The following is a 24,285-nucleotide window of genomic DNA, read 5'->3' as shown; positions in this document are numbered from 1 at the left end:
CTTTAGAAGCAGAATATTAAAGTAGATTTTTTGTGATTGTGAATTATTTAGAAGTATATCCCTATTTTATTTAAAGTATAATTCTTAAAAAGTATAGAAATAAGTTTGTATATTCGAGTAGAAATATTTTAAATAGAAATAGTAAATTTTATTTAATTATAAAAATTATGGAGCCGAAAAATAAACAAAAACTTACTTTCTAAAGCATGTTGATCACTGGGTGTAATTAGATAATTTTCTGGCAACTGTTGTTGAGTGCAACATAATGTACAAACTTTTGCTAATAATTCATGTGGTTTAATATACAGCCGTGAACTTAATAGAAATGCAAATAAATATGCACGATCTGGATAATATGAATTTGTTGGTACCATATGTAATATTAATGCTTCTAATGGTCCTGATATTAAATTACCATCACGATATACCAAAGCCTGTAATCATACAACAACAAAAAAACATAATTAATAATATCTATGAATAAGTCACAGGGAAATTGAACAATAAATAACTAGAATCAATTTGATCTTTTGTTGAACGTTTCATTCCTTTCTTTATTAAAACTTCTCCAGCAACTAAAAAGTTTTTACGAAATTAAAAGTATACCTAAAATATTCATCTAAAACACAGAACATAAAATGAAGAAGTTACCTTTTTCTTGCGATTCTATCGTCTTCTAAATAAATATTTTTCAGTATTTAATATTTAATATTAAAATAATTAATATTTTATGCAATTTGCAAAAAGTTGCATTTATTCAATTTGCAGTACGTCGTAGTGAAGACTTGGAAAGCAAGATATGTAAGTTAAAGTCCTTTCTAAAAACTCGTTTTCCAAATTTATAGGTTGGTTTAATGTTTACAGTTGAGATTTACAAAGGTTTTCTCTCTTCGTAAAGAGTCTTAAAGAACTTGCACTGTTATAGGTAGTGCCAAACTAAAGCTATTTTTGATTTATTGTTCCCCGGTACTTGACTAATTGCTCGTTTTATAGTTAAACAATAAAAAACAACTTAAATAAAAGTCGCAGAGTTTGATGGGGGACATCCTGTTCTGACAACAGATTGGACTTAGACCACCCGGTTAATTAGCAGTTTTAGAAAGTTGATCCTATTAAAAAAAACTAACATTTTTATTTAAAAGATTATTTCGAAAATCATTAGCTTTCGGAGGAAATAGGACTTAAAATATGTCTTTATTGTATTTAATCGAATGATAACACGCTAATTACAGAAAAATGCTTTATCCAAGAGGACATTGCCTGTGTCCATGACTTTGAACTGAAATTCTAGTTTCAAGGTTTCAAAGTTTCAAAGTTTGATCTTCATCTTTAAAGGATCTAGATCAAATGACAAAAGTTATTAACACAGAAGAATGATTTTTATTGTCCTTGATGACTTTTGTCTAAACAATTTTTTTAAAGCATCTTGGCGTGCATCGGCTGCAAAAAGTTGCATGCTCGCCTACAATGTAAGTATCTCTGCGTCACAAAATCTACACGTTGATTATACATTTTTATTAATTCAGTAAAAATTCTACGGTTTCTAAGGCTTAAAATTTTCAAGGTTTGTTAAAAATAGTTATGACAAGTATATATCACCAAATATATTTTAGAGAAAAAAGTATGGCACCTGTTTTACATTTGCTCTGTGCAGATTTTGTGACGCAGAGATACATTATGTTAGTCGAAAGTCGAAAAATTAGAATTGATAATTACAAATTTATTATGAAACTTACTGCGTACCACCTCATTTTTTGTCGTTTCTAAATAAACATTACACTGTAAAGAACTAAATGAAACTAAACTAAATTTGGACTTAAAAAAAGAATAAAATAAAAATTTTTTGAAAAAAGGTAGTTGTAGCATATGTCAATAGTTTATGCAAATCACAGGTAAAAAAAACTAACAACACCTGCTAAAGGTTTTGGCAATTATTCATATACTTTAAACATAATAATCCTTTTTAGGATACCGTACACACAAAAGTGTACAGACTTCTAGCGTTTAAAAATGAATAAGCGTATTGTATTGTGCTGTTGTCAATAATAATTTAGAAGTTTTATTCCTTGTTGGGGTGTAACGGGCAAAAGTTATAACCGATCTACCCTATTTCATTTGTATCCAATTTTTTTGTGTTTTTTTAATCGAAAGAAAATACGCTTAAAGTTTATCGATAATTGTAGATCAAAGTCATGGGCACAGTTAAATATCCTATATTGCTCTTGACAACATTTGGCTAAAGCATTTTTCCGTAGTAAGCGTATTTTCTTTCAATGAAATGCAACAATGATATATTTTTAATGAGGATCAACTTTCTTATTTAAGGTGTTTTTCTATCTGTTACCTAAATTGGCTATTAAAGAAAACCATAGAACTAGGTTCAATCTGATGTCAGGGCATGATATCCCCCATCAAACTCTGCAACATTTGTCTAACTTATTTTTTTATTGGATAACTACAAAACGAGATATTAGCCATTATAGATAAAAATGGCCCATCTTGTATCACTACCCATTCATTGCCCTACGATCTACGAACGCCTCTGTCTATTCTCTATAGAATCTTTTTTATGCGAGATTGTTTCATGAGTGTTTAAAATTACTGTATCCGAGTTTTCTTACCTCTAGTTGTAAAATTACTAATTATTTGTTGTAAAAATAACAGCATCATAAAAATTTACCATTTAATAGGAAAACATGTGTTTTACAACTGTACTTCTTTGTCTAGGGGTCTGGGCAAATGTTATTTTATTGTATAAAATTAAATAGAAATGCAAATATATTTAATTGTTTAAATATCCTATCAATTGAACATTACGATTACCAGGATACAACAAGAGTGTAGAGTTCTTCAACGCCAATGACTTAAGTGAACACCTATACGAGTGATATTTACTTTTTATTAGCATTTTTTTAGTAATTAATAATTATATATTTTTAATGCTCTCACTCTTTGATTTGTTTTTGCTACTCTTAACTCTGAGCATTTAATTTACTTAAAAATAGATATCATCTGCGTTCGTACGCGATTTTAGTCAATATCCCAGAAAATACTCGTTCAAACATTAAAGGGGCTCGATTTTTATATTTTTTTGGTCAAGATTAGGTACACTAAAAAATTATTTTTATCCAATTTGGAGAAAAATGGTTTTCCGATTTTCGGCAATTTTCTTAACTATCTCTTTGAAAAATTCGAGAAAGGAAAGTTTTACCATGAAAATTGATGAAATTTGGCATTTAAGGTAATTTTGACCTAAAAAATACTAACTAAATAAGTAACTTTTGAGATTTCACCTAAAATTATCTAGGAAACACTTCTATTTCAAAGCGCTTCTAGAGTTATCTCAAAAAATACTCATCGTAAAATGAGCTGTATTTTTGTACTTTTTGGGTTTTAGTTGCTCACAATAATCTTATAGATACCAAAATTTGGTTGTGTGTTTAGCGGCAAACTTCACAGATTTCGATATAATTTTTATTTTTTAAATCAGAGGCAAACAAATTTCCCAATTGTATAACAATTTTCTTATGGGGTGCATATTTGACGAGAGCGTGAAGGTATCATAATTCGTAAACATTCACGTCATTTGTCGTTATGTTAATGAAAACAATTTTATTTTTAATCAATAATTTTTGAATTATAATTTCATATGAAATAATTAAGTTATATAATAAATATTTAATGTTTTGTTTTAATTATAATTAATTCATTAGAAAATAGCACAATTCAAATTACGTATTAAAATTATAATATGTAATTATGTATTATCATTTATTAATGAAACTAATTTAAATTATATGTATGTATATGTTGCAGATGGATTGCCGAATCAGTTGTTTTAAATAAGCGTTAATATAATTGCATAAACTTTTTGCATTTATCAATGAAGTGGGTCAACGATTAGAGGCTATGTAAAACATTAAAAATGATCTGAGATAATAATTCTTAATGGAAAACTTTTTATATTATAAAAATATTTAAAAAATAGTCAAAATTTTTATACCATGCATATATGTAATATGCATGGTATACTAAGTTTAGTCCCAAGTTTGTAACGCTTAAAAATATTGATACTATGAACAAAATTTTGGTATAAGTGTTTATAAAATCACATAATTAGTCCATTTTCGGTTGTCTGTCCGTCTTTCTGTCAACACGATAACTCAATAACGAAAAAAGATATCAAGCTTGAAATTTTTACAGCGTACTTAGGACGTAAAAAGTGAGGTAAATTGAGTTCGTAAATGAGCAACATAGGTCAATTGGGTCTTGAGTCCGTAGGCCCCATCTTGTTAACCGTTAGAGATAGAACAAAAAATTAAATATACAAAATATTCCTTATAAAAAAATAACCAATTTTTGTTTGAAACATTTTTTCGTAAACATCATTGTTTATCCGTGGGGGCGCAAATTAGGCGTAAATTGTATAGTATGTATTAGATGGGAATATCAGTTATGTATGTGTGACATGTATGTATGTGTAATGTGATAGAGTAATCAACACTGTCTATACATGGTATTTCAACAATTAGCTCAGTCAATTGTTTGTTTTCACTTGTTAAACTCAAAAATTAATAACGTATCCATCACTGTCATATAATATATATGTATAAATGAAAGCTAGCTATCGACGTCTCAATTAAATTTAATCAAATTAATTCAATTATTTAGGTACTTATCGTGAAATCAAGTTCAGTGTGAAATAGGATAATACATACATTGTCCGCTGAAATCTCTGAATCTGATATATTTTCAATATTTGTATTGGCACCATTTTCACCGCTTGTGCTATATAACGCTGAGAAATTTTTACTGCTTTGTGGTGTTTGTGGCAGACTCTGGAAATAAAATACAAATTTTAGAATTCAGTTTTTTCCTGGTAGCCAACAAAAATTTAAACAATTTATATTTTTTGTTAACAGTGCCGGATCAACACATGTGAGGGCTTATTTTTTTAGACTTGGTAAATCAACTTAGGACATCTTTTCATAAAAATTTGCTTAGTGTTCGTTAATTAACTTGAGATCCTTCCCCTTGCGATCTTCTTTGGGTCCCATTTCATAAAAATTTGTTATTTCTTAAAATTTCTTTTTTTTGGTTTCGTAAATCAAGGGTCGTAAATCAATTTGACTACAAATTTAAAAAATTTGACCAAAATTTAGTATAATTCCATTTTTGGTTTATTGAAATTGAATATAATTTGGATATGGTAGTGATGACAACTTACTCTTTTGTGCGACTAATCGGTACCATGGCCCTACTATCTTCAAAATTTTTATAGATATCTACGTTAAATTTGACCACAAATTTAAAAAGTATGACCCAAATTTAATATAATTTAATATAATAATATAATAGATATAATTTGGATGTGATAGAGTAAAATTCAATTTTTTGAATTTTGATGACGTCATAAAGTTAAAAAGCTCGATTATTTTCATAGCATACCCAAGTTTTATCCGATCTGAATGAAATTTTTGTTGAAACCCACTAATTTTGGGATAGACTTTCCATTTTTAATGTTATTTTTTAGCTTACTCACACCTTTGTGCGAAATATCGGTACCCTTCGCGTAAAAATTTGTTTGCTTCTCTTACTCTCTAAAAACGAAATAGTGTATAAAAGTATAAAAAACACTATTTTGTAGTGACTATTCACTATTTGCTAGTGAGATTTTTGTAGAGACTATTCAAATAGTGGTATTCGCACCGTGTGTGAGTTTTTTTGGAGGCGTTTCCATGGTAACGATACGCTACTTTAATTATAGAATTGTATGGATGCATATATAATTGTATGGATTGCATTTATGACTTACAGTGAAAATTTAATATAATTGTCTCACAAATTTAAATAAATAATTATGATAATTAACATTTGAAAAATAATATTTGTGCAGTTTGATTTCTTATTTTCACAATTTTTAATGCATTAAGTTTCAATAATTAGTGTTTTTCAATAATTTTAATTTGACATTTCTATAACATTAACATGTAAAGAACTGCAAATTAGTAAAAACAGCCCCCATTAACGCCAAAATTTTCACTGGAAGCGCTGACATCGATTTTATTGTCCCTACCATGACTACGCACACAACGAATACTTCTCACTAACAAATAGTGAATAGTCACAATTTTCCTTTCACACTTAATAGAGTACGATCTTTCCCCGTGGGACCCTTAAGTAGTTGACTACTCTGCCTAATAGTTAATCCGGTTCTGATTCTTTGATGTAAAGTATAATAATTTAATATTTAATTAATACAATATAAACCATATATTAAATACATACCCGTCGATTAGCGCCATCTTTTGGAGTATGGTCTGATGTCACTGTACCAAATATTGTCGGCTGAAATTGAAAAACAAAAGAATTAAAATTTATTCTATTAAATAATTATTTCATAAATAAATGTGGAACAATATTCTTGAAATGGCCAAAATATTATTTATATTCTTAAATGCCTATAATGTGATTATAATATTATTTTGTATTTGTACAACTATAGGGTGTCCTGTAATTATACTTTGCAATTTTAAGATCTAGTGAACCATTAACAAGAGAGGGCTTGAGACAATCCTTAGTCAAAATTGAAAATACAATAAATGCTTTTTAGTTTTTTTTTATATGTATTTGAAAGTGGTGACAAAATTAGAATTGAAAAATGTACAGCTTTTTGTTTTACAGCGTTTTTAAAATTTCATACATTTCTGTCACACCCTGAAATATTTAAATTTCTTTTTTGTAACAATCATTGGTTAAATAAAATCTAAAAAAAATTACAAAGTTGTACGATAAACATTAATAACAATAATTTTGACTTTATAAACAAGTCTTCGGTAGTATAGTGGTCAGTATCCCCGCCTGTCACGCGGGAGACCGGGGTTCGATTCCCCGCCGGAGAGATAACATTTTTTTAAATGTTCTCATCATACTTATTCTATTTATGCACAGATTTACCCAAAATTATATACACACTTTCTTCTCCACCCTGTATATTAGCTGTAAAACGATATATTCAAATTTATTTTATAATTGTAACATGGTTTGAAACAACACAAATGAAATTAACAAAATTTAAAAAAATTCCAACAAAAGCGGTTTTTTAATGCAGTTCTGTCCAAACTAAACCGATTGTGCAGATTATCGTCTCTGTTTTAATTGTTTCTCGTACGTATAAACTAGTACTTGAAACATAGCTAAGAATTGGGTATTTTTATGATTTTTATATCATATTGGACCACTTTTATTAATTAATCCATTTATTTATTTATTTAAAAACCATTTGTTAAAATTAAATTTTAAACTTTTTAAAGTATTTAATGTACACTCTGTGTTACAGAAATATAGTACTATATGTAATTCGTGCATTTTTTGTGACACAGTGATACATCAAAGAATCTATTAAATTAAATATATGTCACAATCATTTTCATGGAAATATTCAATACTCTCCATTAAATTAAATTTCGAACCAATTAGCCTTTTTCCTGGGAAGATTAAAAAAAGATCCTCTAGATGGCAGGATATATTTGTACCCCCCCCCTAGTGTTGCCATCTAGTGGATCTTTTTTAATCTTCCCAGGAAAAAAAGGCTATTAATAAAAGAAAATAAAAATCGGTTTATCCGTTCAGGAGCTACGATGCCACAGACAGGCATACAAATTATACCTGTTAAACTAATAATACCCCTTTCTTCGAGGGTTAATAAAACGTAAAAAAAAAATTACAAATAAAAATTCAAAATTAAAAAAAAAAGAGTGTGTGTACTTATGTACACGCGTTAGAAGTTATACTTCTTTCATTCAAAATTAATTATTCATATGAATACTATAGTTCACAACCATCGACTTGAACTGGCTCAGGGATATAAGTACTATGTAGTGTGTAGTATGAACACTCGGTACTGTAACTATATTCAGTGTTGAAAATATATTTTTTTATTATTTCAATTCTGTGGCTAACTTCATCATGTCGTTCGTGCGCGCGCAGCTCACAAATTCACTCTCATCCAAACGCGCCAAAAGAAGTATAACTTCAAAATTTTGTTATCATTAAACAAGTCTTCGGTAGTATAGTGGTCAGTATCCCCGCCTGTCACGCGGGAGACCGGGGTTCGATTCCCCGCCGGAGAGATATATTTTTTATTTATCATTCTTATTTTATCTATGCACTTTATCGAAAATGGGATTCATTTCTTTATACATTTGTCGGAAGTGAATTTCAATACCTGCACCAGTAATAATTTATATCAATCATTTCAATAAATGTAAAAATAAATTTACAATATAAATAAAATTTAAATACATTATATTGTTCTTTATATTATACGTATTTTAAAAATATAAAATAATAAAAAAATAAAAATACAAATTGATAACGATATTAAATCGACAACAAGGCGCCGCTAACAACAAATGAATATCAAAATAACAGTCTGTGTGAAAAAAAATAAATCTTACAAAGTTTTAAATAAAACGCTTCGTAAGTACGTGCTTATTTTAGCTGGTACATAGTACCTATGTATATAGTAACGTCCTTTGAAACGAGCGTTGTATTGCAGATATTGTAAAGTTTACGTTTCTTTTGCTGGGGTCAAATTTGTAATTGTATATACATTATTATATACTATGTTTGTACCGATATGTGTATTTACTAACTACAAAGGTATAACATAATATTATAGTTCGTGCTATGGAATATCTGCCCCGATATCATTATTTTCAGTTATTTTTTGTTCCCGATACTCTCCTCCTGTGAATCTAAAGAACCCCGACAAATTATTCGGGATACATATTTAAGAACAGTCTTCATTAAATTATACTTTTCTTTAGAGCATTCTCCAATTACTTAACTGATTTTGAGGACCATCGCTTATTTTTTAGTTGTTACGGGTACGGAACCCTAAACTCGCAATTGAAACATAGCTAAAAAAGAAACCTCTCCATTACATTACCACACATAGCGATCAAACTTATAACACCCCTTTTTTGCTTCGGGGGTTAAATTGACATTAAAGCTGTTGTCTCGCTATATGAGCATAGTGTCAGAAAATACGAATTGTTTTATTCATATTAAGGATATTATAATACAATTTGAAATCGATTGACCGTCTCTAACTCGAGATAAATTTAATTAAAGTTTGGATAATTAATATGGAGAGCATATGAGAGGTTGTGTTTTTAACAAGTTTTTTAATTCTAGAAAAAAAAAACTATATTTAAGATTTTTTCCAAAATCTAACTGAACATTGATGTATTTGTTCTTGAGTTAAACAAAAAAGGAACAAAATTATTGACCGTTTCATTAGGTTAGGTTAGATTAGAGTGGCTGTCCTGGAACTCCCGGATATTTATTTATATTTATTGATGCTTGTGTCCGGCAGCATTGTGCCATTTCTGGCAAACTCGTCGGCAATTTCCTGGAATATACCTGGGTTCCGTTACTCATACCAGGGTTACATTCATTTGTTCCGCCAGCTCATTTAAGGACACACGGCAGTCCGACCGTTCCATTACTGGGAGGTAATTACTAAAAGCTTATGAATATTATTGTTGAATAGAAACGACCATAGGTTGAAGAGAGAAGAGAGACTACACTTTTTTTACGAGAATGATTCCGCATTGTATATACATTAGAGTTAAAAGTAACGACACCCTTAAAAATTTTCTGATATACGAAGTTTTTATTCTAAGCCGACGATATATTTTTTCTGTAGTAAGAAAGAGATATATAATGTCTGGGGGTGTCAAATTTACAGAGAAAGCGGTCGCGGTAATAGAACAAGACAGTTATTTTAAATAGCCCGTTTTCTGCTGAAAAAGGTTAAAAGATAACTCTCTTATTATATGGTTTTATATAACAGGGATTTTTTTAATTCCAGATTATCATTAGAAAAGAGATATGGTACTGGTAATTTCCAAAGGTTCATTCAGTTACGAAGTCGAAGTTGAGTTATACCTCTCTTTAAAATTGTAGCCACTGTACTCACAAGATTGATATTTGTAGATGATGTCTAACAGAAATAAAAGAGTGAAAAAACGCACGAAATATAAAAGCAGATACTTCTTATTATGTTAATAAGTTTAACTTTAAAGGTATCTGTTGTATTTTAGATATGTGGCCCACATAAAAAGTTAAGGATTTTAGGTTACATAAGGAAGTGTTTATAATACCCAAATACTCTTGTCTAGACGAGATTTGAAAGTATCAGAAAATCAATGCTGTCAAATTGAAAAATCATTCTATTTATGTGAGTGGGATTGGTATAGTCTGTAGTTTCAGCTGCCTGAAAGGCCTTTTTTGTCGAAGTTCAAGTAATTCATTGTCAAATTTGAGGCCTTCTTCATTTTTTGGGTTTTGGATGTCGGAAACTTCGATTGAACTATAATTTGAGTTTGGATATAATCAATTATCTATGTGTCATATGCGTGTCTTTCTTTAGTTACCTAGCGCATGGAATAACCTAGCCCCCGTTTCGACTAAAGATAAATTTCTCGAGTTTCAAAATTATTGTATTATTTAAAAAAAACAGTTTCTTTTATAAGACTAACAGTTCTTTGCTAGAAATACGTAACGTTGTATAAGGACCACCTGGTATAAATACATTACATTTTATATAAACATAATGCATAAGATACCGGTTCGGCAAGATCTTATAATGTGAAAACATGAAGCTATTTATGGTCAAGTTAGTTTGTACTTTGTATATTTTAATAAACAAGCAACTATCATCTTATACAGAGAGTCAGTCGATGTCGATCTCTATCAAAGTCTAACTACAAACACAAGAATGAATCGTGTTCAATAATTTTTATTCTGAATAAAATTAAATTACCTATAGAAAATAAAACCGTTCGATTATTTTTACATTCTAAGACAAGTGTATTTTTACAGATTAATTTTATGGAATACGGTAGTTATCTGATGTCGAATTTGCCATATTACGCATAAAAATGTAAAACTAGACTTGATACCACGACAAATTTGAAAGTGAAATTAAAATTGATTATAAAACGAAGAAGTTATAAGCATTCAAAGATTGCTGCCCATCTCTTTTTAGCCAAACAAAGTTTTATATGCATTTCTATGGTTATATCGTGCAAGACGTCACTAACCTATATATTCATCTTTGTTTAATTAGGAATTTTAAACGTTCATATTTTGCGCACTTCTAGAGATTTTCAAAAACCAACTTCACTTTTCTGCCCGTGCAGTGAAAATTCTTTATTTGAAGTGATAAAAATAATTTAGTCAACATGTCTATTACTGTAGGAACGGTGGCGAAAATAGCTTCAAAGGAGTTCATTTTAAAGAAGAGACTGATAAAATTAGGCCTGAAGTAGTTAAAAAATGTGCCAATAATGGCCAACAGGTAGAAGTATAATTTTAGGCCATCGGAAAGAGTAAAATTATTCGATGTTCAATGTCCAACTTTTGGGAATTTTCGATATCTTTATTCCAAACTGTGTGTCGAAAGCGATATCAACTATTTGAGGTTGAAAAATGAAGATCCCAACTTAGATTCCTATATCTTTTACAAAGTCAATCCAAAACTAAAGAATATTTTCGAAAACCTAACGAATTCAGCACAAATGGAGCGAATTTGTGGCGGTTGTAATTCGAAAGCGGGCGTTTTTGAGCCCACGATCATTTGAATTTTTTGTAATATTTTTCTGTGAGGAATAAGCCTTAAAGTAGAAAATACTTTTTGTATGCATTCTGTATTTGTCAAAGTTTATTTCCGAAATTTTTCCCACATAAGAAACTGATATACTTTAAGGTTTTCGAATGTTGGAAATCGTCGATTAATTTTTTGTTTTGTTTAGTATGATCTTAAAAATTCAAAAAAATTCGTTGTGCAAGTGCTGCGTTAGTTAAGCGAATTCCTTCAAAGATTGAAAAACATAACTATTTACTTAATATTGCATTTTTAATCACAATAGTACTCTTTTGCTTAAAAAATAAAAAATACAAAAATATTTTTTTGAATGTGTGGACTATAAAGGTCGCACTCACGTTGAAATTAATTTCTAAGGGATTTTCCATACTAAAAAGTCCTGTAAACTTAGTGGGAACATTGAAATACATTTCCCACTTTGAGAAAACTTACCAAAATTGTCTGTTGCGGAGGTGATACACTCAAACTATTATTTTTCACTTCACAAGTTTTAAAACGATTTGATAAATTTGTCACAAAATCAGTTTCATCCAACGAACTTAACGAACTCACTGATGTCGGTGTAAATGTGTTACCAAATCCAATAGGATCTCGAGTAGTAGTTGTATTACTAATCGCCGATACACTGTTCGATAAATCGTGACCCGAATCACGACTTATAACACTATTTAAATATCCATTATTTTTTTGATGATTATTTTTCAATAAAATCGGTGAGTTTCCACAATTTTCATCATTAGAATCATTTTCATAGCTTGACGTGGATGATTCGGACGTACAAACGGAATTATATTTACGTTTATCATAACAGCTGGATTCCGTATCACTTCGATAAATATTATTTCGAGATGTACCATTGGAAGGTGTATTCGAGGGTCGTGTTTGCTTGGGAGGTATACTAGAATCTGAATTTGACGTGGAAGAGTTTAAATTACTTAATATGCATTGTTGAGGAAGTTGCGTGGTTGGCAAGATATCTACAGGTTCCCAAATTTCGCTAGTTGCACTTGTGTAATAGTTATCTTCTTTTGTTTCACGATGACGTTCATCGACAACTTTTCCACCTTTCGAAACGGTTACTTCCTCTTTGGTAATTGTACTAGTTTTAACGGATAATGAAGTTTCCAATTGTACTGGAGCCCGTAATATACCGGCTTTAATAAGTATTGTGTTTAATAGATCACACGGTGGTACTTGTCCTGTCATTAATGCTTGTTTGATTGCCATTCCATCACGACCTTCTAATGTCACCGGTAAACCGTTGATTAATAATATTTCTTCTTCTTTTATTGATGATTTTTTCTCACAGTCAACAACTTTTGCGCCTTTACCCAGTATCGCTTCAACGGTTTCTTGTATTTCAGTATCGTCCATGACTTTGAAGTTTGTTTTTTGTACTGTAAAATAAATTTATTAAATTTAATTTTGGTGCTTCGATAATTATACTATGACCAATTTGATTTTCAGTTGCATTTGTTCCAGGGATTTTCAATTTAAAGAGGATAGTAAAAAAAAACTGTGTTAAAAAATGTTAGAATGAGCTAAAAGTTCGAACAATATACATATTAGTAATGATAGGTAAATTTTTATTTTCTAAGAAGTACCATTCTTAATACAGTGTGTACTTTTTAAGATGAAGACACCCTCATATTTCGTTATTTATAGAAATATAGATTTGGAATTTGCAAATTTCCTTGTCAAAAATATACAATTTTTGTTTGGAACATTTTTTCGTAAACTTAATTGTTTACCCATGAGTGCACAAATTAGAAAAAAACTATGGCGTCTATTTTTTCCAAAATTATAAAATAATTGTGTTGTTTCTATAAACTTTTTTAATTTATTAAAAGTAATGCAAGCACTACTATTCAACACTTTCTAGTATTTCAAAAATTAACTCTTATATGTAGCGAAATTAGCTAATTGCGCATTGAGTACGCAAAATTTTGCATGTTTTCGCGAAAATGATAATTTAATCGGGGAAAAAAAGAGTTATTTTGTACTGAAAAAAGTAGCCAGTCATGGGACTGTCGAGGAAAGTAAAAACTTCAAACTTTGGAATAGCTGTGTTTTTTTTTTAAATTGTTTAATTAGTTATAGCATAAATAATTAAAATTTTATAATTTGTAAATTGAAATTATAAACGTTAGTATAAAAAACTACTATAAATAATTAAAAAAGCAACAACACACAGTATTTCAAGCGGTCACCCAACGTGCCAAAAGAAGTTTCCACTTTAAAAATATCATGCTATCATTTTCTAATGTAGAAAACTAATCAGCCAGATTAAAGTAAATTTTTGTGGAATCAATTTGAAAGATTTCTAAATCCAAAACTACAATTCTCTGAGAGAAATGGGTGTCAATTATAAATGACAGCATATTAATTATTCTGTCAAACTATTAAACAAAGTTTGTATTTTTATTTTTCTCTATAGAGAATATTATATATAAAGACAACAGCCTAGCCTCTAAGTTATGTAAATTGCCCATAACCAGTATTAGAAACCATTCAATAGATCTTAAAAGCATCATCACCCACGTCCAACTCGATAAATCGCATGTTTTTGAATTAACATTGTGGGAAAATATTAATAAATACGATTGATTAATAATTAATATGATTGATTAATAGATTTGAAAATAAAAATAAACTTTTGATAAATCATTCAATAATTGCCATATTTATAACCAATTAATCAACGAAAGAAATTATTTATGAATGTAAATATTATGCATTCAATATAGATTTATTTTTTTATCAAATTGAGACAAATTACAAGGCTAGAGAGAAACTGTTAATTCATAAATATTTTAAAATAAAAACAGCATTTTTATTTAAATATAAAAATAAATACATGATGTATTAAGTTACCAAAAAAATTAATGCATTTTATTCATATTTGTCATAATTATTATTAATTTAGAAAAATTAATTAAACGTAATAAATTTTAATAAAACTAAATCATTTTAAATTAACAACAAATTGTAATTTTTTTAAAACTGAATAGTTGGAATGTCTGGTATCTGAGGTTGCATTTACTAGTGCGTATACGCAAAAAAACTGCGAAAATTGCTGATTCGAAAACTCGTTTTCAAATTAAAATGAGACTTTTTGCACTAAAAGGATACCATTTTAATTTGCTAGACAGAAATTCGGTTGCTTTAGACGTTTTCATAAGTTAAAGATAACAGAGATAATTTAAAGAAAGTTCAATAAAATTTTTATGTTATGTCATAATAAATATCCTGATCAAACCAAACTTAACGTATGCACGCATATTGGGTTGACTACTATATCAGAAATATGTCTTTTTTAAATTAATATTACAATTAATTCATACAGTTAAAACTAAAAGTAGCTATACAATTAAATTCTTTAAGATCAAACAAGTATTTGACTTCTAAAATAAATACCTTAAATTTTCAGAGAAAAATATATTGTAAATAAAAAAAGTAAGCACTATATTTATAATGTACCAAAGTACGAGAGGAATATAGTACCTACCGGGTGTCTTTGACATCTCTCGTTCTTTTTTACCAATAAATAAATATAATTTTATTTAATGTGACGAAGTTAAGAAAAGATCAAATATGATATTAAATAAAGTAATTTCTTGTCTATTTGTTCCCCAAACATATTTTATTAAAATATGGTAATTATTATTTATAACAATAGGTGCTCATTTATTTATACTCATTGTTATTAATAAAGCAATGTCATTAAAATATTATTTAATAAAAATTTTATTATTATTATGGACTTCACCTTGAATGTTTATTTATCTGTATTGTATAAATATAAATTACATATTATATTTGCCTTTTTTTTTGAAAATTTTTCTTTTTTTGCAGTATTTCCTATTGAATTATATGGTACCACAATGGCACGAATATCGATTCCAAAAGGTTTATGTTAAAACTTTGTGTTTCTGGTCAAACCATTTGGATCGAAATTGATTAATAAACAATCAATTTGTAGAAATTTTGTATTATTCTGTTTAAAGCCTGCTTTGACAGCTAATTCCTTTTGTAATTTAAAATGATTGCTCTCCCGTGTTGTTGATATTTGTAATTTTTATGTATTTTTCTTGTAAATTTTGTACTTTATCGTCTCTTTCACACACTTGTTTTAATTCCCTAATAATAATGCTATAATCAGGACATATACTTTAAAAACATTTTGACATTGACGAAAGAATAATATTTTTAATGACCTATTGAAATTCGAATTAACATTGCCAATCAAAGAGTCCTTGAAATTTATAGCCAATTTACAAATGGAAATTACCAATAATGAGCAATTTTCGTGGGTGTAGACGCGATTAATCAAATGGCATACAAATACTACAGTTCGATATGATTACTATATGAATAAATAAATTTAATTTTGTTTAATTTTCAATGGATGATGTAATTTCCGTCCATAGAAAATTGGAAAATAAACGTTACTTATAATATCCTTCTGCTAATAGGTAGTCGCAATACGAATTAAAGTAGAATTAAAATAGTTATACAATTACATAATATTAGTCTTGGCGCTCGAGTCTATGTCAAATGCCTTGTAAATAAATATCATAAAATGGTAACTATAATTTTTAACAAAAACTATTAATATTTTTTATACGATTTGCTCTTAAGATGTTTCGTAACCAAAACGAAAGTATTACCAAAAATTTGAAATTTTGTGTGTAAATTAATGAGTACTTTACTCTATTCTGTATAAATTTCAAGTCGATTCTCTGTACGGTTTATGAGATATTAATTATTAAAAACAGCCCTTTTCCATGGTGGTATATGAAGAAGTCGTAAATAATGTTGGTTTTTTAGTCAATAAATGTTTATTGACTAAACATAAAAAACTTTAATCAATATTCCTCAAGTTTTAAGCTTTAAAATCATACTAAAATGAAGAACTGTGCATAAAAATGTACAACTTTTTTTGGTAAAAATACTGACTTTGATAGTTAATTTTTCTTAAACCGTACAGAGAATCGATATGAATTTTTCACTAAAAACATATAAAAGGATGATTAATTGATAAATTAAATTTCAAATTTGTAGAATCATTTTCTTTTTTTTGGTATCGAAATATCTTAAATTATTGAAGTTTTGTAAGCGATATAACTTTAAACTCTTTTTTTTTTTTTTTTACTTTTTAATTGACAGGAAAAAAATACTGAATTTAGAAGTTCTGAAGGGGATGGTATCCTTTAATCTACTCAAAATTTTATTTCATCCTGTAAAAAAGTGGGTTTAAGGATATTTTACCTAGACGTGTATGTAAAATAGCGAAATCGTAGTACTTCGCTTGTTTGTGGTAGATCAAAATTCAAAAATTCCTCGAAGTTGCATATATGCCTATAAATTGGGAGGTTTTAAAAAACATTCTTCGATTTAAAAACTTACTAGCAAATTAATATTTTTTTCGACAAACGCATTAATTTTTGAGTGTATAATTTTCGAATTTATTATAAAATTTTATGAGATTTTTAATTTACGTTTTCTGCAAGAAGTAGAGCGCCTAGACTACATAACATATATGGAAAATAAAAAATTATTTATTTACAAAACTATATATTATTATATTTCAATGAGCGTATAATTATTATTTAAGTAAGCTATTTTATAATTATTATATATATTTGTAGAAAATCTGAAGGTCGAAAATATAAAATTTTATTTATATTACTGTACCTATATGTTAGGTATACAGGAGAAAAGAGTTTAATTGTCATCATACAAAAAAATTTAAACTTAACGAAAAGAAACCATTTTGTGAAAAAAAATTATTAAACTAGTCGAAACTTGTCAGAAAAAAGAAATCTGTTCTGGCAAAAATGATAATTTCATCAGGGAAAAAGAGAGTTCATTTCCTTTATGAGGAAAAAAATATCATGATATACTTTTATGAAGTTATAACAAAATTCATCATCAAAGTTAAAATATAACGTCATCGTGTTTATTTGAGAACGCAACCCTTTCAAAAAAAGTCGTAGAGAGAAGTTTGATCGATTCGCCAAAAGGAAACCACTCACGAAATTTCAAGTATAAATTAATCATTTTACAAAGCACCCTTTCTATTTCACGATCTATAATGCGTTGTATTTTATCTCACAACCATACATTACATAAGGCAGCATACTTATAAAAACTATTTTGGTTTCATAAAATCACACATAAATAATTATGATGAGATAATTAAATTATGTACGATAAAATTCATTTCATAAACTCTAACAAAATCATATTATAATAATTAATCATTCAAATATGTATACATGACAGAGTAATTTACGCTTTAACGCTTATACATGTTCAAAGTACATAATCACTGTATATATAAATGCATCCATATGCGTATATGTTTGAAATATGTAATACGTATATTATACCATGTATATATGAAATATATCAAGGTATACTAAATTTAGTTCAAAGTTTGTAACACTTAAAAATATTGAATCTACGAACAAAAATTTGGTATAGGTGTTTATAAAAACACCTAATTAGTCCATTTCCGGCTGTCCGTCTGTCATGAATAGGTCAATCGAGCAACATAGGTCAACTGAGTCTTGGGTGCGTAGAGCCCATCTTGTAAACCGTTAGAGATAAAACAAAAGCTTAAATGTAAAAAAATGTTTCTTATAAAAAAATAAACAACTTTTCTTAGAAACATTATTTCATAAACATTACTGTTTACCCGTGAGAGCGCAAATTATGCGTAAATTGTTTAGTATGTATAATATGGGAACATCAGTTATGTATGTGTGACATGTATGTATGTGTAATGTGGCATAGTCATCAAATCTGACTATACATGGTATTTTAACAATTAACTCAGTCAATTGTTTGTTTTCACTTGTATAGATTAATGTGTGTAAACTATTTAAGGTAGTACGAACGCCAACGTAATTTAAAAATAATGATTGAAATTATTTTTACCTTACTTGCAACGAAATTTCAAGTATGTATTAATCACTTTACAAAGCATCATTTCTGTCTTACAGTGTATTATGTACACTATATTTTTTGAAAGCTTAATCAATAGCGGTTAGTTTTCTATTTTCTATCCCTCTTAAAGAGGCGATGATTTTTGTTTTAAAACCGAGCAAATATCCACAATGAGAAAGGATACTATAGACCAATATTTTCAAATATATCCAAGTGGGGTATCAAATAAAAGAGCATGGCGTGTACATTACAAAACTTTAACCCCTGCGCAAGGGGATATGGGAGAAGGGAGATGTAGCCCAGCAAAGCGGGTAATTCACAGCTAGTTCTTTTATAAAACAAAGAATTCTACACGAAAAAAACACACAGATAAAACAGTAAAATCAATGCAGCATAAAAGCTGTGGGGTACGTAAATATGGTTTATAATAAAAAACCCGATTTATGTAAGTCACGTGTATTTAAAAAAAATATATATATTCATATTTTGTTTATAGGTTTTTATTAAATAACATCTGCTTGTCATCAATACAATGATTATTATAAAAATAATAATAAATATTATTTATTGTCAATCATTATTATTAATTGTTTATTGTTTATTATTGTTCTAAATCATTTGTTTTAATATGCTTATGTGTTTTATATGTATCTAAAGGATTATTTAAATATATGAGCTAAGCCATGTGTATATTTTAGTTTAAATATGATAATACTTGAATTAATAAGCTCAAAGTAATAGATGGCTCAGATGGTTAAGTCTACACAGTTCCATATATGCTTAGAAGTGATTTGAGGGTCCGATTTCCGCTATCGAAACAATATATTATTTAAATATTTATTATGTGTGTTCTTTTTTCCAGAAAAAACTTCATGAAAAATCTAGTTAGCTCAACTTGAATGAATCGAATCAAAATGAAACAATATCTGTATATATCTGAAAATCTGAATAACAATAAATAAAACCTCAGTACTATTCAAATATCTGTTCACAATTCTAGATAAATATGACGGGAGCGTAAATAAATACATATATACATAATAAGGATATATAATACATTATTTATATGCGTTTCCACCATTTATTGCATTTAATATTTTTTCGTGACCAGAAGAAATAGAGATTCCTTTATATATATATATATATATATATATATATATATATATATATATATATATATATATATATATATATATATATATATATATATATATTCAGGTTTTGCGAATAGATATTTATTAGAGCTGTATGCGAGTGCAGCGAGCTCTACTGCGGAAGGCTTCAGCCTGTCCAAGAAATAGTAGTATAATTTGTATTTAGCAGGCGGTCTAAGCAGAGTATAACTATTAACGCATTGGAGCTGCAGGTTAATTAGGATTAATAATCACTGAAGATTAATATCCTTGATCAAAATTTATATCTGTTTCGGGAACGGACCCCTAAACTCACACTTGAATATAGTTAATACTCTTCATCAAATTACCTTTCAAAAAAGCGGTTCATTCGTTAAGGATCTACGATGCTACAGACAGACACACAGATGCGTGGACAATTTAAACTTATAGCACCGCTCTTTGTTAGTCGAGGGTTAAAAATTGGTTTTAATTATGCTTTCCTGAATGTATCAAAAGGTTGTTAAATTTATTTAATGATATTTTGAGACAAATGTTTTGACATTTTAAGGATGCACGAGCGCCAGAACAATTTTGGATACAAGGTTTGATTTTTTTTATGAAATTGGACTAAGTATTTCTTAATCAATACTGAAAATTTTAGGGGAGGGAGGTTGCCCGATTATTTAAATAAAAAAATAACTTCAAAAGTAAATCTCATGAGAAAATTTCTTTTGGAAAAACGGTAGATGAATAATATGTTTTCGTAGATTTCTCCAAAACTACTCGGTGGAAATTAAAAAAAAAAAACTATTTAAATTTAAGATAAAACCTTAATAAATTATTGAAAACAAACAAAAACCGTTGTGCCCGACTAATTAAGGATGAATGAATAAGGTAGTGCGGGACAAAAATTAAAAAATATATTTATTTTCAATTTTGATGATGAATTATGTTATTACTTGACAATATAAGACGAAAAGTAAGAATAAAATTTTTCGATATCTGGAGTAATTTTCAAAATATCGAAAATTGAAAATTTTGTTTAATTATTTAGCTTTCAGATATTGAAAAATTATATTCCATTTTTTCGTCTATATTCATAAAGTTATAACAAAATCCATCATCCAAGTTGAAAATAAGGTACAAATAATTTCAACCACAAGTCTAAACTTGTCTTGGTGATCGTACTACCTTAGGAAAGTAAAATTAAAAAAAAAATAGCCAGAAAATTATAAGTTTAATGTGATAATTTTGTTCTATAGTGCCTTTGATTTCATTTAGTGTGCCATGTAAGGGTTAAAATGATTATGAATATACTTAATATATTCATATTTACAAGCGATAGTGTTATGTATAACCGTAAGCCATGCACACACACATAACATAAACATTACACACTCTGATACATTGCATTACATCAACACTGTTGAACTGTTAAGTGTTGAGTATCAGTTTTAGTTAAATGCATAATATAAGTAAAGACAACGCAGCGCATTGTATTATTTTAAAGTTGTGTCGATTGTTGTCACACCGTTTTAATAAAAAAAAAAAAACTTTACAGTTATAAATAAACGTCAGTGGCGGACTAAGCAAGACATAAATATTACTTTTATAGATAATATCTTTGAATGAGCCTAAAATACTAAATAAATATTCTTATAATACAGGGAAGCTGGATTGTTGCAAGATCCATCTACTTGTGGTTTTCATGAATATTTCATTAACGGTCAATTACTTTTTTGGAACTATATTTATTATCGCACGATATTTGTTTGCTGGTTGAGAGTTAAAACTGCTATAGACATCAAAAACGTACATCTGGGTTACTTAGGAAACTAAAACTTTTTTAATTGATTCAGGTTGCCATGAACTTTGAGAAAATGCAAAACTCTTTTTATAACCGTATTTTGTATTTTTTGTCAAAATTTTATGGTTTATCATTAAAAAAAAATTGAGTTTGAAAATTATCAAAAGTTAAAGGAAACAGAGATAATTCAAAGTAAGTACAAAGCAATTTGCATGCTAAATCATAATAAATATCATGATCAAACCAAACGTAATGTACGCACATATTGGGTTGACTAAATCAGAAGTATGTCTTCTTTTAAACGAATATTGGAATTAAGTCAAACAGTAAAAACTAAAAGTAGCTTTAAAATTAAATTATTTAAAGAATTAAACAAGTATTTGACTTCTAAAATTAATGTATCAAGATACGAAAGGAATATAGTTCCTATCGGACGACACCTCTCGATCTTGTTTCGTCTCGACTAACAATTTCTAAGAAAATTTGAGTAGTAATTTTAATTTTTTCATGTTTAATTAAAATAAGCAGTAAAAAAGCGTCATATAGAAACATTTCAAAAGATTGAAAATTAAACTGGTACACCACTGATAAATAGTAATATCATTAAACACATTACACAACATACCAACTAATTGAGTAAAATATTTAAAACTATAGATGATAAAATGTTTTATATACAATGCATGCATGTACATAAAGTGTGATACAAAATAAATTGCAGTAAACAATTTACCTACCGCATATTTTTAATTATAATTAACTTATTATTAAAATTAAATCAAATTGTATCACATTTTTGTTGTTAATTAAATATTATTAACTTATGAGCTGTACCTGGCATGCGTTGCAATGCAATATAAAATAGAAGATGCGTTTGGTTGTATATTCTGTTTATTACAGAAATTCTTTTTGATAAAAAATGTAGTGCATGTAATAATTTTATTAATAATTGTTTTTGACATTTTGACATTGACCCATTTCAGATTTTTTCCCAGTTTCCAATATTGTTGCGTTTCGTCGCCATATTGACAGTGTATGGGTTTCAGCCTCAAGTGGTAGAAAGAGAAACTAAATTTAAATGACTAGACTGGGCAAGCAGTTAATCGTTATCGATCTAAGTTATTTGCTTAGCTGTTTTAATGAAAAGCTGTTTATCCTCTAGGATACCAGTAAAAAGGTTAAGCTGTTAATTAATCGACCAAATAAGCTAGGTGGCTGCGGCATTGGTATATATATAGGCTAGAATGGGGGTGTTTTTTTATTTAAAAATAAGCTAAATAAATTTTAAAAATACAAAGAGGTCCGTCAGTAGATATTTAGTTATAGTAATACTTGATTTAATATTATAAAAATAAATTCAATAAATATTTGCAGTAAACTTACATAATGCATCAGTTTATTTTATACTAAGGAATCAAATAACATTTCAACTGTATATTTACTTATGACTCACTCACTATATCAGTGAAGTGTATATTTGAAGGTATGAAATGGAATGCTTTATTATTCAAACAATCAGAAAACGTGTATTTCTACTCAATTTAGAAAACCTGTTTAGTAATAATCATTGGATGGATAGTTTGATAGCTGTGAATGCGTGTTATATTTGAGAAAACTGTACTTCAAAATATTTAAAAAGGTCAATATATAGTTAACACTTTAATTTTTGTAGTTTTTCGAATCGACATTTAATTTGATTTCCACTAGGAAAGAATTGTTTTGAGACTGATGATTAATTTATATGCCGGTTAATACTTTTAAAACGAAATTGTTTCCAGTATAAACTTCTGCGAATTATTATTTAATTTGACAATTGATTGTTTTATTCTTAAATGTTGATACAACTTTGCAGTTATCTTTGGCTCGCAGTTAAATATGAATAGGGTACTTGCGGTAGTGAAAAATAAATTATGAAATTGGATAAAAATTAAAATTTATGTAGAATATTCTGATTTTGAGTCAAAAAATCACATTATTGTTTTTTTATATAAAAATTAAAAGTAGTAATTTTTAATTTGTATATCACGTGACTTAAAACACGAGCCGCCGTGATGTGACATCATATAGGCAAAAATAATTACCATCAACTTTATTTATATACATATAATAATTACATACCCGACTGTTGTTTTTACCAATATTACGTCACCAAAATGAGTGACAGCGTTTTTGCGAGATTAAAAAGTTTTAAAATTTAATTTAACGGCATGAAGCGAGTTTTTTTTTGCCGAAATATATTTTTTATGGCTTTTATTAGGAAAATCAACATATTGAAGTACTTTTTCAAACATAGTTGAATAACCTATTACACAAAAAAAGAAGATCAGATCAGTCAGAAACTATCAAGAATCGATTCTTTGAGTTCATGCTTGAGATATAGTTCATTTTCTATGGTTTTCGATCTTTAAAATCGAAAAATCTAAGAAATGACCCGTATAATCCAAACTTATTCGTTTGATAAGTTTTCAACAATCCATCTTTCATGTGCTCATTTATCGGAAAATATAAATAGCTGAAAACTGTTCAAAAATCGATTCTACGGATGATATGCTACAGAAAATGTTGTACACCTCAAGTAAAACTTTTAATGTTTAACAACATCTCTTTTCATCACTCGAAGTATCACAGAACATTAATTTTTAACATCTGCTATTTCCTTCCTTTCAACTAGCAAAAATCGAAACTCCTACGGCTATTTATTCGTAAATAAAGATCATATGGGAATATTTCTC

General features: G+C 28.2%; 1 protein-coding gene and 1 non-coding gene across 2 annotated transcripts in view; one reads left to right on the top strand and one right to left on the bottom strand.

Moving 5' to 3' along the window:
- LOC123293010 (ras-GEF domain-containing family member 1B-like) overlaps positions 1-24,285 on the bottom strand; it is a 147,360-nt gene that overhangs the window by 4,517 nt on the left and 118,558 nt on the right. Inside the window, exons 3-5 of the mRNA XM_044873725.1 lie at positions 6,289-6,348; positions 4,719-4,838; positions 197-434 (exon numbers count right to left, since the gene is read on the bottom strand). Coding sequence (XP_044729660.1) covers positions 197-434; positions 4,719-4,838; positions 6,289-6,348 — 418 coding nt within the window. The remainder of the gene's footprint in view (positions 1-196; positions 435-4,718; positions 4,839-6,288; positions 6,349-24,285) is intronic.
- On the top strand, positions 8,061-8,132 carry Trnad-guc. The gene has a single exon. It is a non-coding gene; the product is annotated as a tRNA-Asp (tRNA).

Source organism: Chrysoperla carnea, chromosome 2 (genome assembly GCF_905475395.1).
Source record: "Chrysoperla carnea chromosome 2, inChrCarn1.1, whole genome shotgun sequence".
NCBI lineage: Eukaryota > Metazoa > Arthropoda > Insecta > Neuroptera > Chrysopidae > Chrysoperla > Chrysoperla carnea.
Note: the sequence above shows the minus strand (reverse complement) of the source record. Positions and strands in the feature narration are given on the sequence as shown.